Below are 15,075 nucleotides of genomic sequence, written 5' to 3' on the forward strand. Positions count from 1 at the left end.
CTGCTATGCTTGCAGACAGGAGCCTAGCATAATTGTCCTCTGAGAGGCTCCATCCAGCAGCAGATCGAAACGGATGCTGAGACCATCACGGCCAAACATTAGGCGGAGCTCGGGGAGTATTGTAGAAGAGGGAGAAGAAGAATAGAAGGGACAAGAGCTCCACAAGAAGACCCACAGAGTCAGCTAATGAGGCCCATGGGGCTTACAGAGACTGAAGCTCCAACCAAAGAGCATGCATGGATTGGACCTAGGCCCCCTACACATATGTAGCTGATGGGCAACTTGGTCTTCATGAGGGTTCCCTAGCAAGTGGAGTGGAGGCTGTCTCTGACATGGACTCTGTTGCCCGCTTTTAAATCATTTCCCCTAGCTGGGCTGCCTTGTCTGGCCTCAGTGGAAGAGGATGTGCTTAGTCCTGAAACAACTTGATGTGTGAGGTGGGTTGGTACGGGTGTGTGTGTGTCTCCCCTTTTCTGACAGGAAGTGGAGGGGGAGAAAAGGGAAGAGGGTAGGAAGATGGGACCTGGAGGAGAGAAGGGACAGGGCTGTGATCAGGATGTAAAATGAATAAATAAATAAAATTTAAAAAAAGCAGGTATGTTTATCAGTTGTGTGCACTGTCTGATACTGTGCAATAACGCCCCTGGCATGAACACACCACAGTTTGTTAGACCATCATTGGTCTATTGATGAGCATTTGGGCCATTTTCCAGTTTTAGAAAACGTGGATCCATCTTTGCTGTGTTCTTGTGAGCTGACCAAAGACTCTGTTTTTGAATTTCACTTTATAGTGTTTCCCAGTGTCTCTCTATCTATAACTTCATCAGGCACTGTTAAAAGTGCTTTGGGGAATAAAAACCTTTTTCCAGAAAATAAATATGAAGATAAAAGTAAACAAGAAAGTGAAACATAGTTGTAACTTTATTCAAAATATAAATTTTATGTGTTTCTAATTTCCTTCCATTTATTTCACCGTCCTTTCTTCTAACAGGCCTTGGTTCTTCATATCCGGAGAAGCCCAGCCCCTTTTTTAAGCATTTCCTTGTTCAGAGCCTACACAGAAGAATAATTAGAAATATCAAAGGAAGTCACAAACCTACTGAAAGAACTAATTTTAATATTCAACTATAAATCTTTAAATTTAATTGCCTTTCATAAGGAAAATGTTCTCAGATTTTCTTCCAAGTTTAAAAAAGAGGACCAACAGTGCCATGGAAAATCATTCATTGTGAAGTATTGACCTGTCAATCAACCTAAAGGAATGTCTTATATATGAGATCTCTCACACTGTGTTGGATGGCTAATTGCAGTGACACTGAATTTAACTCGTGCACATATAAAAGTGTCTTAGAAAAATGTGGGTAGCCAGTATGTATAGAATGTAAACACTAGATAATTTTATTTTTATGTTTCACAATTATATATATATATATATTAATTTGAAAATTTTTATGTATTTTGGTCGTATTCTTCCCCTTCCAGCTCCTCCCAGGTATTTCTTATGTTTCTCTGTATCCAACTTCCTGTTTCCTCTCTCTCTCTCAAATAAATCTCTCAAATTTATAAATTTAGTTAAAAGCAAGTCACTCCAGGTAATTATATTTCACTAGCATTTTTCTTTTTTTCTGTTTGTTTTTTAAATTAATTTAATTAATTTTTTATTAAGTACAATTTATACATTTTTTTAATCCCAGCTGTAGCCCCCTCCCTTATCCCTTCCCAATCCTACACTTCTTCCCTTTTCTCCTCTCATGCCCCTCCCTCCGTCCACTGATAGGGGTGGTCCTCCTCCCCTTCCATCTGACTGTAGCCTATCAGGTCTCATCAGGACTGGCTGCATTGTCTTCCTCTGTGGCCTAGTAAGGCTGCTCCCCTCTTGGGAGGGAGGAGGTGATCAAAGAGCCAGCCACTGAGTTCATGTCAGAGACAGTCCCTGTTCCCCTCACTAGGGAGCCCACTTGGACACTGAGCTGCCATGGGCTACATCTGTGCAGAGGTTCACTAGCATTTTTTCTATTAAGAAATTCTACAATGTATCTGACACAGTCCAATTCATTAATGACACATCAAATATATATATATATGTGTATATATATAATACAAAATGTTATATTCAAAGAACTGCCTAGAATGGAGAACTAAAGCAGGCGCTCATTTTCTTTCTTTAAGCATCAGATTCAACTATTTATACTGTACCATCACTGAAAGTGATATTGTATTCTTCAATGGCGTATTCATCTAGAAAACAGAAATGATGGGACAGAAAGTGCTTAGTTGTGGATGAACTCTAAAGTGAAGGCATTAATCACAGCTATAGAATTAGCGAAGATAAAGTCTAAACTGTGGTAGCTTGATTGGGGGTGGGGACTAAAAGAACTGGGCTCAGGAACAGACCCGAGGGGCGGGCTTCAGGCTTGCTGTGCTTATGTAGGCACGCTGTGCACTCAATGTAAGGAGGGGACCTCGTGGACACTGCCAGCGTGGTATCATGCTGGGAAGTTTCAAGTTCAAAGTCATGAACAAATGGAAGAATTTCCTACTCTATGCAGTCTCCCCATTTGGGGGGGGGGAGGCATTACCTACAGCACATTAAAGAATAGATCAAATCCTAGGTTTTATGTCACGAATCAGTAGCAAGATATGATTTTAAAATATATATATTGCTATTCTACCTTTCTAGAATACTCCTGCCCAGAGCAAGCAACTTTAAAGGGAAATTTAGAACTCATGACCAAGTTTTTCATGAGGTCTTCATCAGAATGGCTCTAAGGCTTGTTTAAAGGTTCACACAAGAGGTTGATTAAAAAGAAAAAAAAAAAAACATGGTTAATTATAAGTGACCATAACTTCACTCTTTCTTTCAGTGAAGACTGTGGTGTTTTGTTTTGTTTTATTTAAGGTAACCTTTTATTTGACTAGTTACTGTTTCCCATCAAAGCTCAACATCTCTGGATTCCACTCACCTGTCTCATAATAATCGTAGACTTTTACTGGGGCTGGTTTTAAGTTCTTTACTGGGATGTCTTGTTCCACCAAGAAGGAGGAACTCAGGGTTTGATTGGTTAGCTGGAGAGATGACAGAACAAAATTGGACTCAATGGTTAGCGTAGTCATTAGTCACCATCTTGTGTTCTTAAGACATATCAAGCTGCTTGAGTGTGCTGTCTCCTATCTCCCAGCCACAAGAGAGTGGGACATGCTTTGATCTGTATTGTAGCATAACCAACAAAAGGCGGAGGAACAAAAATTCTGTGAATGGTCAGATGTCACAAACTTAGCATTGCTGATTAGCCCTGGTTCTATTTCCCTTTGTAGCTATTTTGTCCTTATGTGTGTGTTGTTGTGGTTTGAGACAGGGCGTCTCTGTGTAGTCCTTTCAGTCCTAGGACTTGCTTTGTAGACCGGGCTGGCCGTGAGGTCACACAGATATGCCTGCCTCTGCTTTCCCAAGTGCTGGGATTACAAATGTGTGCCACCATGCCCAGCTCTTGATGGTCTTGTTAGACCCCACAGCAATTCTGACAGACCCCGAAGTATTACCTTTTCAATGTAGATCAGAACATGGTTGGTGCTCACTTCAGTCCTCTGAATGTTAGGGTGGTCTTGGAGCTGTTGATAAGCCAGAATCATGGAGTGAGGAAGGTTGATGGTAGGAGCAGTGTTCAGGTATTTATCATATAAAAGGCTTCTCTGGAGAATCCAAACTACTGAGTTTTATTTCTTTAGAAATACTAGTCATAATAATATATACTTATTGAATCTTTTTTATTCATATGTATGTGTATAGATAGATACATATATGTGATATATACATGTGATAGGCATGTATATATATGTATATATATACATGTACACACACGTATATAGATGTGTGTATGTGCATTGTTTGAAAGTGTGTCAACATACCTGATAGCTAATGGCTTGCTAGAACATTGGATATGGGGCTATCACTTAGGCCTCATTCGTAGCACAGTATAACCAGTATAACCAGTAATAAATGGAATCACACTTGGGAGAGGCAGGCTTGCAGGAGTAAGCCTTTTGAAAACTATGTCAGTAAAATAAAATCAACAAACGGTATGGTATTTCCGCCACCAAGAGTGTAGTGTTAGCCCTCTCCACCAATGGTTTATTGTAGTGTTAACTCTTTCCATCAATGGCCTAGCGTTAGCCATTCCCACCGAAGGCCTAAGCTGGATGGCATAGGCTTTACCTTTTTCACAGATGACTTCACAGGTATGAAGCCGGATACCATCTTCGCATCAACAATGACCATGTTGGAGCTGGGTCGTTCTCCAGTGTAACTGTGTAGATAACACACAGAGAGAAGTCCGTCCAATAGCATTCCTCAGGACTGACTGAAGCCAGAAGTCTGACCTTCTTTGCTACTCAGTTTCTCTATTTACTGGATCTGTGTAGCCGTTTGGAAATCTCGCCATTTTCCTCTCCTCTCTTTAGAGAGACTATATATGTATGTACGTGTACATAAATGTATGCATATGTGTGTGTGTGTATTTCTGAGATACATTCTCAATGCAAAGGCCTTTCGGTAAGAGTTTAGAAAATGGCCTAGTTAACAAATTAAATACCCCAGTTTAGTTTAGTTAAGCAGATCTTTGCTCAATGCATTCCTTCCACAGAAGTTACCAACCCCCCCCCCTTTTTTTTTTTACATATTCTATAAGTGGACTGGTTGCAGTTTAGGATTTACTGAAAGGCCCAAAGATTTATGGAGGCCTAACAGACTCCATGACAGGCCTCAGATTCTCCTCAGAACAGATAGGCCTGAGTTTCTGTTTCTGGGAAACACTCAGGCAGTTCCTGGAAAAGCCACAAACTGCCCCAGGCAGAAACCGCCCCTGGAGAGAGCTAATCAGAGGGTAACAAGAAAGTATCTGACATTCTTTTGGTCTATAGATAGCTTGCTCAATGTTAGTTAGCCAATCACTTTTAAACAAACCTGCTCTTGCGAAATGTCACCCAATCATGTAACTGCTAGGCTGGAAATTCCCGGTCCTTGCTTATATCTCAATAAAATCCCTGCCTAACTGCTGTTTGGGGCTCTTGGCATGGATTCGGGGCTCTCAGGATGGATCCTCTGAGCTGGTAAAGTCTGAGCTTAAGCCTGAATAAAGGCTCTTTGCTTTTGCATACGTGAATCAGACTCCAGGTGGTCTTTGCGGACTTTGCTATCTAGGCATAACATTTACCTTACATTGAAATTAATCTGGAATGTTTTAGGATCTTTAGCTCCATCAAGGTTTAGGGGGAGACTTTCAACCTGCAGAGCGAAGGGCGCTTTTCCTTCTGCCTTTTGGAAGACGTTGTATTTTAGAGATGTCTGAAAACAACAAAAGCAAAATTCTTTAGCTCAGTGCTGAAACACTTTGCAGCCCCTTTTAAGTAGATAAACCCCTGACACTTTCCCACACACCCATTCTCTGCACCCTAGAGGCCTCACCTGGAAATACACACATCCATCCCCTGACACATTGATGTTGTAAATTCCAGGAAGATCTGGCAGCTTGACTTCCTGCAGCAGCAGGCGATTAGCATCGTGAACATGGAATTTGTGAGAGAAGGTCCCTGAAGACTTGATGGTGACCGACACGTCTTTCTTGCTTTTCGTGAAAGTGGCTGCTCCATATTTGGAGAGGGCTTGGAGAGCCACCACTGTGTCCTGGGGAAAAGAAAGATACAGAAATCACAGTGAAAGCAGCAAGAGCAAGGGCACACTGAACATTCAACGTCAGCATTACTTCCTTTCAGGATTATTTAGTGACAAACACAGCCCATTAGCTTAATTTCAATACAATTCCATCCTGTTCACTAATGGGGACCAGATCTAGGTACATTCGGGGGAACAAGTTTTATCATAGATTACAACCCATATGGAAATACAAGCTTAATAGATAACATGGGTAATTTGTAAATATTTGTTGTAGAAATTAGAAGCTTTGAAGAAAATATTAAGACTAAGAGAAAAAGAAGACTAAAGATGAGAAATAACATCATTCTTTTTTTTTTTTATTAATTACAGTTTACTCACTTTGTATCCCCCCCCCCCCCCGTACCTCCCTCCCCATAATTCTTTAATAACAAAATGCATTTATGGAGAAGGAAAAGAGCTTTATGGAGGAACTGGGATGTTTTAAATGGTCCCAGAGATGGCAGCAAGTCCACGCCAGAGACAGCATAAGGACTTGCTGAACTAGCTGGGTGCATACACATTTGCTGCAGACAGGAACTAGGCTGAGTAGTAGAGAATCTTAGTCTGCAGATGAAAATAAAGTTTTTTTCTCATGGAAGTAGTTCTACCAAAACAGCACTTTGGGAAACTGGCCCCACAGCGATGTTGAGGACCCGTGTGGGGAGAAGATAGTGAGAGTGTAAGGAAGGCAGAGCCGTCGATTCCGAATGGGAATCAGGCCGGGACTCGGTGACGGAGGAACGGAGAAAGCGTAAGTTAGAAACGCTGATGGTTCAGCCAATGCCTAGAATGTGTTTGTGTTTATACACGGGTTAGTCGATTTATCTTTCCCTCGTAGGGGCTTTCCACAGACCTGAGTGGAGGAGAAGCCCCCGTGGGAGTTTTGTTGCTTGATGATCCATTTCACAATTTTGGTTGCTGAGGACAGGTCCTCCGCAGACACGGAAGGCAGCGCCGTAAGGTGGGCAAGAAGAGCGTAAGCTGTCATCTCCACTTCCGCAGACGGGGCCCGCGGCTGGTAATAGGGTGTCCTCACTTCCTGAACGGTCCCAGGGCGCCGCCAGTGGATTGAATCCTCTTTCAAATGGAGAAAGTAAAAATTTAAGCTTAAATCATGCTTTTAAAATCCAGCCCATGAGTGATGAGAAATGAAATGAACAGACAGTTTAAAACAGTCACAAGCAGACTTTTTAATTTTTTTTTTTTTTTATTATTATTTAGAGACAGGTTTTCAGTATCTTGACCAGACTGGCCTTGAACTCTTGAGTGCAGAGATCCACCTGTCTCTGCTTTCTTTCTTTTCTTTTCTTTTTACATTGTATTTTTAAAAGATTTATTTATTTATTTATTATTTATACAGTACACCTGCCTGCATGTGTGCCTACACACCAGAAGAGGGCACTAAAATCTCATTATATAGATGGTTATGAGCCATCATGGGGTTGCTGGGAATTGAATTCAGGACCTTAGGAAGAACAGCCAGGGCTCTTCACCTCTAAGCTCTGGGATAAAAGGCATGAGCCTCCATGCCTGGCAACAGCAGATCTGTACTGTGAAAGTACATCAAGCTCCCAGATGGCCACACAGGGCGTCTTTGTGTCTCTCACACACTTCTGCGGCGCCAGCAGTTGGATTATAGAAAATCAGTAACGTGTGTATCAACAAAACGGTTCATTATCACCTAAGTGTTGGATCAGTGATGGTTTCCCTTGTGTTCCTGGTTAAGGTAGCAAAGGGGGAGGGCTCGGCAGATGGACTCTGCCTGTGCGTCCTCAGCGACTTCTAGTTAAGTGCACTTTGCTATAGACATCCCTACCTTCTTTTACAGCTTCTTTGTCTAGCGATTCAAGCAGCTCGCTTCGCTTGGCTTGGTTTCCTGCCAGGGCAAAGGCATAGGCCAACAATGCCTTGGTGTAGACGTGACTTTCTTGGCTCCTGGAGATGGTGGCCCAGGCTGTTTCCAGGCAAAACAGAGCATTGCGGACAACACTGTGCTGTAAAAGAAGAGGGAAGCCAGTTTCATAATAAGAGAACCAGGCAAGGAATCACCCCCATGCCAGACTGGGATCCACATTGGTAACCCAGCATTAGCGTTCCCACCAGGGAGGAGTTTCCTCTATGTCTTTAAAAGGAACCTACTTATTTGTGCCACAGTGAGATATACCAAAATCAAGGACCACTAAAACTGGAGTTTTCCCGAGGGGATCACACTTCTGTTTTCTTTTTTTTTCCTTATGTTTGTAAAGGAGGTACAGGGATGGGTGTATACATACAGTGACAGGCAGTGGGATCTCCAGCAGAGCGATGGTAATGTAGGCGGAGAGTGTCACTTCGTCATCCACACCACCCTAGAAGGAACAGAGGGAGAACTCTCACACACTTCAGTATTTTCTGGTCAGAGCCCAGGTCTGTTTTAGAAACATTAGACTCTCCAAGTTCTGTCAGTAGGACTGGAAAACTCTTTTTTTTTTTTTACCCCCCCCTCTTTATAGATTTTTAAATTGTGTGTACATGTGTGTATTCACGTGTGGGTTTGTGCATGAGTGCAGTACCCGTAGAGGCCAGCAGAGGGGGGCATTGGGTTCTCTGGATGCTGGGAACCAAACAGGTACTCCGCAGTAGCACTGGCCTCTGTATACCACTGAGCCATCTCTGCAGCCCCGAGGACTGGAGAACTCTTACAGAAGCCTTCCTTCCTACATAGTACAACCCCCAGAGACAAGAGGAGAATCAGGCCATCACCTTCATCGCATTGTTGAGCAGGTGTCCAGATTGTTGGAAACAGCCATTGTCCTTTTGTTTCATTGCGAGCCAGTTGAAAGCATTCGTGATGTGTGTCTTCTCTATGAAGATGTGTGACTGAGCTTGAGAAAAGGCTTTGAGCACGAATGCGGTGAGCCTGTCCAGCAGAAAAGAGTCAGGGGCAGCGGGGCCACCCGCTTTAAAGCTCACTCCACGCTGCCCGAAGACACTGACCTTTCCACCATTACAGCACCCTCCCATCAAGACTGTACTTCCCAAATGACTTCTGATTGTACCAATCTTGATCTCTCTCCCTGATCTCTACTTTCCGCCTCTAAGGGGCAGCGAGAAAGCTTTCCCCATCATCGTGAACCCTGTGCTTCCTGCCTTACACCTCTATTTCTTTCTTTCACTATTGTCAGCCGTGCTGGCGGAGCAGGTGGGTTCTCAGGGATCAGTGGGATGACAACTGGAGATTCAAGAAGGTGTAAGCCTTCCAGGAAAGAATCCCAGGTGAAAGAGAACAGCAGTTTCTGGACTCCTGAAACACCTCGGATCAGTGGAGCAGGAAGACGCAATTTCATCTTACCAAGTATTTCCCTGGCTGTTCCCGCCACGGTCCCCAAATGTGCTGTATGAGCCGTCGCTGTGTTGATAGTTCAGCTGCCTCTGATACCCTGAGGAAGGAATTTCAGTCATTTGTGAAGCATAGCGACGTTTGACAATTATTATTTGTTTGTCTTAACCCTATTCAGGAACCATTGAGTAAACATGTTTTACTCACACGCTTCTACACGGATTGACACAATCGAGAGTCCTCACGATAGAGAGGGGCATTTGACTGGACACCACAGCAACAATGATTCCCAAATCTTAACCCAACAGAAGGCATCTAGGAGTTCAGGTAAAGTTGCTCACCACTGACGAGGTAGCTAAGGGCTTTGGACTTGATCGTCTCTGTCAGCTGTTGTGTCTCATTCAGATAGTTCAGAACATAGATGTTTGGGACAAAAAGGACCATGTTTTGTTCTCCGCAGCCATAGGGCATCTGGAGAAGATTCTGGAGGTTTTGCATTGCAGAGCCGAGTATGTCACCTGAGGAGTGAAAGGTCATTGCAAATTAGAGAAATACAGAGATGGTTTGTACTGTAGTAAGAAAATATAACCAAGAGGCCATGTGGAAAGAAAGCACTATATATATATATATGTATATATAATTTGTGTTATATATATATATAACAAATGAGAAAAACAGATGGCTCCAGGACACTTAGAAAGCAGGGAAGAAACTGAATGGCAAGAGACAACATCTTTTCTCAGGGACCACAATGTCCTGGAAAATGGAACTATCATTTTCGTATCCTCTAGGATGCCCTGTCACCTCGTGGACAACTAGGAGATGGAAACACAGCCCTTGTTAGCTGTCAGGGCTAGCCCAAGCATACTGCTGCTACAGCCTCTGTTCAGCCTGCTTTCTCACTCAGGCACAGGGTAGCCCCGAGCTTGCTGCTCCTTTCCTCAGTCCTATATCTGGTGCTCAGTGATGTCATTAGTCAGGCATGGCATTACAGAGAGGGACAGCTGTTCTGGCTTGGGCCGAGAGACTTACCCAAAACAGAATGTGTAGCTCTGGCAGATCCTTCAACCACATTGGGTGGAAGTTTCAGTGACCACAGGACATGTACTACATAATTTAATGAAAGAAAACAAGTCATTGAAAAATTACAGTGTGAGGGGAGGGGGATGGTCTATGCTTGTCACAAATATTTTCCCTCATCATCTATATGCAACCTTTTTGTATCTCTTGGACCTTAAGCGGCTTCTTGATGCAATTCAATTTCTCCCAAAGCCACCATTTGTCTCAAGGCAAAATACATACTGATTATATATTGTACTACATCCCTATAGCTTTCCTTATAAACATAAGTGTATGGAAGACTTTCTCTTTCTTCTCATGGATTATATTAAGTGTGTGTTCCCTGGGGTTCTCCTGCCCTTGTTCCTGGGTCCCCTAGTGCAAATTGGAGCTGTCTTGCTCAGCTTTTATAGGAGGGCTAGGACCCAAATTCAGGTCCTCACGCTCCCACGCCAAGCACTTGTGCTGAGCCATCTCCCCACTGCAGTTCCTGTCATTGTTAAGGTTTTTTACACAGGCGTTCATCCCACGAACATCCTTAAATGTGTGATATGCGCTAAGTTCCGCCCTAAGTGCCGTGGAGTGGGCCATCCATTTTCAAAATGAATTTCCTGACTTGTTAAGAGCGTTCACTTTTACAGGAGGGGTTGTGTAAACAAGTAAAGGTGTATTTAGTGAGACTGAGACGGGTGGGTCCTGGAGAAAATTAAAAAAGAGGCTGTTTGTGGGCAATCGGGAAGACGGAGGCTGAGGAAGGGTGACTCACTGCCTATCGACCAAGTCGTCTGTGTTCAGAGGCCACCAGTAAGTCGTGGAGTAAGGTTTGGAGATAACGTCGCAAGGATACCCCCAGCAGAAATGAACCGGAAGTCAAAAGACCTCAGAGACCCCCAGCGCGATAAGGCCGTGTTGCAAGTGGAAGGAGAAAGCTGGTGTGGTTGGCATAAAGCAAGTGAGAGCTGGAGCAGCATGCCGTGATGTTCAGGGGTGGGGAGGGCTCCAGGGTGATTGATGTTAAGGGGTCTAGCCCTGTGGATGTAGGGCAGCTGTGAAAGGAGCTAGCATGGGGAGGACATGTTCTGACTGAGACGGCATGTTCTTGAATGGGGGCCCTCTTCCTGTGTGTGGGGACAAGAGGGGATGGACAGGAGGGAAGTTAGAAAATTAATGAATTCACTGCCTTTTTTTTTTTTTTTTTTTTTGAGATGTGGTCTCACTGTCCAGCCTCGTGGTGTTTCCGGCATCTACTTCCTGATGGCTGGAGTTTCGTGCCTGCGCCACCAGGTGAAGCTCAGTTAGGAAGTCACTGAAGTGGGCCAGCCAGAGAAAGGACAGCAGGAGGAGCAGCTATGGTGAGAACTGGGTAAACGCTGATATATATAATTGAAAGTGGAGTCAACTAGATTTGCTAATGGATGGGGGTGGAGTACAGGAGAAACACCTCAATAAAGGCAGACTGGAATTTTTAGACTTGACTTGCACGAGAATGAAATTACCACAGTATGAGGTGAAGAGCAGGTCTGTGGGGCCAGCAGGGCTTCCCTTTGTCTACCCTCAGGGTAGTTCTGAGGTACCCGTCAGACCTTCAAGCCTGCTGCAGCTGATGGCTAAGTACAGGATTCTGAGTTCAGAAAGGAGTTCTGCTCCACTCATGTACGTAAGTGTGTGGACTCTAGCACTTAGTTGCTATTAAAGCGTGGGCCTGGGTGTGGGGAGGTAGCTTAGTCAGGAGAGCTGTTGCCTTGAGAGCCTGAGGACCGAGATGGATTCCCAGAACCTATGGGGGTAGAAAAAGCCAGTCATTGTAGTGTGTATTTGTAATTTCAGTTCTGGGAAGGCAGAGACAGAGAGATCCCTCAGGTTTGCTGGCCCACAAGCCTACCTTACTTACTAGGTTAGTGAGAGACCTCGCCTCACAAAAATAAGGTGGTTAGCACCTGAGGTGCAATGTCTAAGGTTGACCTTTGTCTCCCATATGTACATGCACATATATACATCCTCCATAGGAACACACACATGTACACACACACACATGTACACACACACACATACAATGTATGTAGATGAGACTACCAAAGACATTCATATTTACACTAATGGTCTGTGACTTATGATGGTTCCAGTCACTATGCTGTGAAAGTGATGTACAGTTAGTGGACACCATAAGCAGCTTAAGTTCTGAACAGCACCATTTTCCTGGACCAGTGATGCCGACCAGTGGCCGTCATCCTCTGCTACGAGCCAGGATGGAATTATAAGGGCAAGCAATTGTGCTGCTAATCTATCGTGTCCCACAGGCTAGGTATATTACATGTATTTTTTTGAGTCGTACTATTTTCAATGATGGATTTGATAGGATGCCCTTTGTAGGTTGAAGGGTGTCTCTATAGGTGTCAGACTTGTAGGCAAAGCCTCACCTTGGGGAACATTCTAGATGGTGCACAACTTTTTAGGCGGAGATCTTTGTATAATCATGCTGATGGTATCAGTCAAAGACTGTTTTGGGGTCTCTGTTGGTGCATTAGAGGCACTGTCCACCGAAGCACAAATATGGATATATCTAACTTACTAATGTAATATCACAACAGACCAATGCCACACAGAGGAGGAGTTTTACAGACATAGATGCATAAAAAGGAATCCTGTCTCAGGGAAAGGGTTTCAAATCTCATCCCTAGCCAGGAGCTTTCCGGCAACTTTTTTCACGGTGCCTCCTTTTTTTAATCCTTAAGTATGACCACAATGACAATCATAATGATAATATCCTCCATAATATTTATTCTTTATTACCTTGGGGAGTCTGAGCCTACTTTTAGAGATTTCCATCAAGAAAGGTCTTCATGAAATATCTTTTAGGTTTCCGTGGAAAAAGCATACAAGTTTTTCTTTTTTCAGAGTAACCCACATCCAAGAGATGATTTTTCCACAGCTGTAAATTTTACTAAATGGCTTAACTTGGGACTTCTGTTTGTTTTGTTACACATACCTTCTGCACATAACAGGCTGTTGAACGTTTGTTCCTTCTCAATTCCTTCAGGCTTAGCATCAGAAGTAAAAAAACAAAACAAAACAAAAACACAGGGTAAAATGATACATAACATACAAGAAAAAAAAACAAAAACAAAAAAAACCCAAACCAATCACTTTGAAGTGTTAGCAGAAAACTGATCTGCAGACCCACACATAATCTTAGACATGAGATACAGTAGCTCAGATTACAAACACAGTGTCATTTGACTGACTCACAGCACTCACGTACCTCGACTATCACGGGCTTGATGATAGTGTCCTTGTGCTTAAGGGCTGGCACCTCTGTCACCTCATTGCCACACAGTTCTGGAGACTGCAAAGCTTCTGCAGTAGCTGTGAAGTTCACCTCCCCTGGGAGAGAAAGTTTTTGATGGCTTTAAATGGGAACACCCTGGCCGGTGAAACAACTCGGCTGTGGAAGATGCCTGCTCTGGCACCCTAGGTTTGATCCCTGAGGTGCACGAGGTGGAAGAAGACAACCAGCTCCCCACAGACTGTCATCTGACCTCCACATGGCACTCACACAGAGCAAACAAACGTGTTTGCAAAATCAGAAAACACAGTTATACTGTGTTAAAAGCTCCCCGCCCCCTCCCCCAAGACCCCAACCCCCAACCATGTACACAATGATTTTCTGCTTGGCTGACCAGTTTTAAATTCCAGAGGAGGAAAAAGGATCAGAGCCAGAACAAACCATTGCAACACAAAGGCATAAAATCGGTCAACAGCTTTGCCACTCACCCAGCGATTTCGGGGTCACAGCCCAGGACACGGTTTTCCTTTTATTTCCACAGACGCAGTGAGAGTCTTCATGGTCCCCCACTGGGACTGCCAGGAAATCAGGAGAACTCTTTAGGCCCACACGGATCTGTTCCCAAACCCAGACAGGTAGAGAGAGTCAGGAGGAGGGACGGGAAGCTGAGCGTGTAGACAAGTCCAGGGGCTTTGGGATACGTCAGAATGGGCACATCCTAGCACACACTTTGAAGTTTAGATGTTTGCAATACTCGAGTTGAATGTTATAGGAAAGGCATGGGATTTGCCTGTGTCAATGGAGGAAGAGACGTTTCTTTAGCCAGACTTCAAATATAAAGTAGTTTAGCTGGGCATAGTGGCAGGCTCCTGTAATTCCAGCACACTGCTGGTTGAGCAGGAAGGTGGGAGTTTTTAGGTCAGCCTGGGCTGTGTGCACAGTGGGACTCTGTCTCATAAAAACAAAAAACAAAACAAAATTTCAAAAAGGAAAGAGTAATCACATGGAAGCCATGTCCGAATTTAGGGACATTTACAAAGCCCTGAATGAAAACAGTCTGTAGTCAGAGAGCTGTTCTCGTGAGTACTAGCTCCTTTCCAAAATCGGGGCACACCACACCCAGCTCTAGGCCTGAGGAGCCTAGGTGAGGAGGGGTGTTGGGGTTCCCACTCACTTGCAGAGCGGGGACCTTACCCGAATGCAGTGAGGCATGTAGTTGAACACTGTGGCTTTGAGGGTGAAGGCTTCTCCCCGCACCACAGAGTAGGGGAGAGTGAGCTCCAGGAAGAACGGCTGGAAGACTTGAAGAGAGACGGTGGGGGAGAGACCAAGGCCAGTAGTTCCAGACAAGCAGAATGCACTGGCCTTCCACTCAGTGATGGAGTCGGGAACCTTTGCCGCCAACTCATGGCTACCTGATTCGCTGGTGTGGAGGGGAGGAAACAAAGCAAAACCAAACCAAACCAGAACATGGTAACTCAGTGATCACACACAGTAAACACGGAGCTAAACTAGGGGGTCGATTGCTTCTGTTGTTGGTGGTGGGGGTTCCCTGGAAGTCCTCTCCTCCCCTTTTCTTCCCTCCTTATTTTCTTCTCCCTTCCCTCTCTCCTTTCCTTTGTTCCTCACCACCCCCGGTCCTCCAGGGAGAAGACAGTTTCCCATTTTCTGTTAACCGAGAACCACGTAAGTGGGGAGCAGAAC

At 44.2% G+C, this 15,075-nt stretch overlaps 1 protein-coding gene across 2 annotated transcripts in view; it reads right to left on the bottom strand.

Moving 5' to 3' along the window:
- Window positions 1-903: 903 nt before the first annotated feature.
- LOC110563595 (pregnancy zone protein-like) overlaps window positions 904-15,075 on the bottom strand; it is a 42,641-nt gene continuing 28,469 nt past the window's right edge. For both annotated transcript variants that reach the window (XM_060384257.1, XM_060384256.1), the window contains exons 19-36: window positions 14,566-14,794; window positions 13,860-13,986; window positions 13,348-13,469; window positions 13,075-13,126; window positions 10,062-10,136; window positions 9,371-9,547; window positions 9,042-9,129; window positions 8,453-8,609; window positions 7,984-8,058; window positions 7,527-7,704; window positions 6,564-6,787; window positions 5,462-5,680; window positions 5,211-5,341; window positions 4,214-4,304; window positions 3,541-3,609; window positions 2,964-3,066; window positions 2,197-2,238; window positions 904-1,053 (exon numbers count right to left, since the gene is read on the bottom strand). In XM_060384257.1, the coding sequence (XP_060240240.1) occupies window positions 1,031-1,053; window positions 2,197-2,238; window positions 2,964-3,066; window positions 3,541-3,609; window positions 4,214-4,304; window positions 5,211-5,341; window positions 5,462-5,680; window positions 6,564-6,787; window positions 7,527-7,704; window positions 7,984-8,058; window positions 8,453-8,609; window positions 9,042-9,129; window positions 9,371-9,547; window positions 10,062-10,136; window positions 13,075-13,126; window positions 13,348-13,469; window positions 13,860-13,986; window positions 14,566-14,794 (2,182 nt within the window). In that variant the 3' untranslated portion in view covers window positions 904-1,030. The remainder of the gene's footprint in view (window positions 1,054-2,196; window positions 2,239-2,963; window positions 3,067-3,540; window positions 3,610-4,213; window positions 4,305-5,210; window positions 5,342-5,461; window positions 5,681-6,563; window positions 6,788-7,526; window positions 7,705-7,983; window positions 8,059-8,452; window positions 8,610-9,041; window positions 9,130-9,370; window positions 9,548-10,061; window positions 10,137-13,074; window positions 13,127-13,347; window positions 13,470-13,859; window positions 13,987-14,565; window positions 14,795-15,075) is intronic.

This window comes from Meriones unguiculatus, chromosome 5, assembly GCF_030254825.1.
Source record: "Meriones unguiculatus strain TT.TT164.6M chromosome 5, Bangor_MerUng_6.1, whole genome shotgun sequence".
NCBI classification, from domain to species: domain Eukaryota; kingdom Metazoa; phylum Chordata; class Mammalia; order Rodentia; family Muridae; genus Meriones; species Meriones unguiculatus.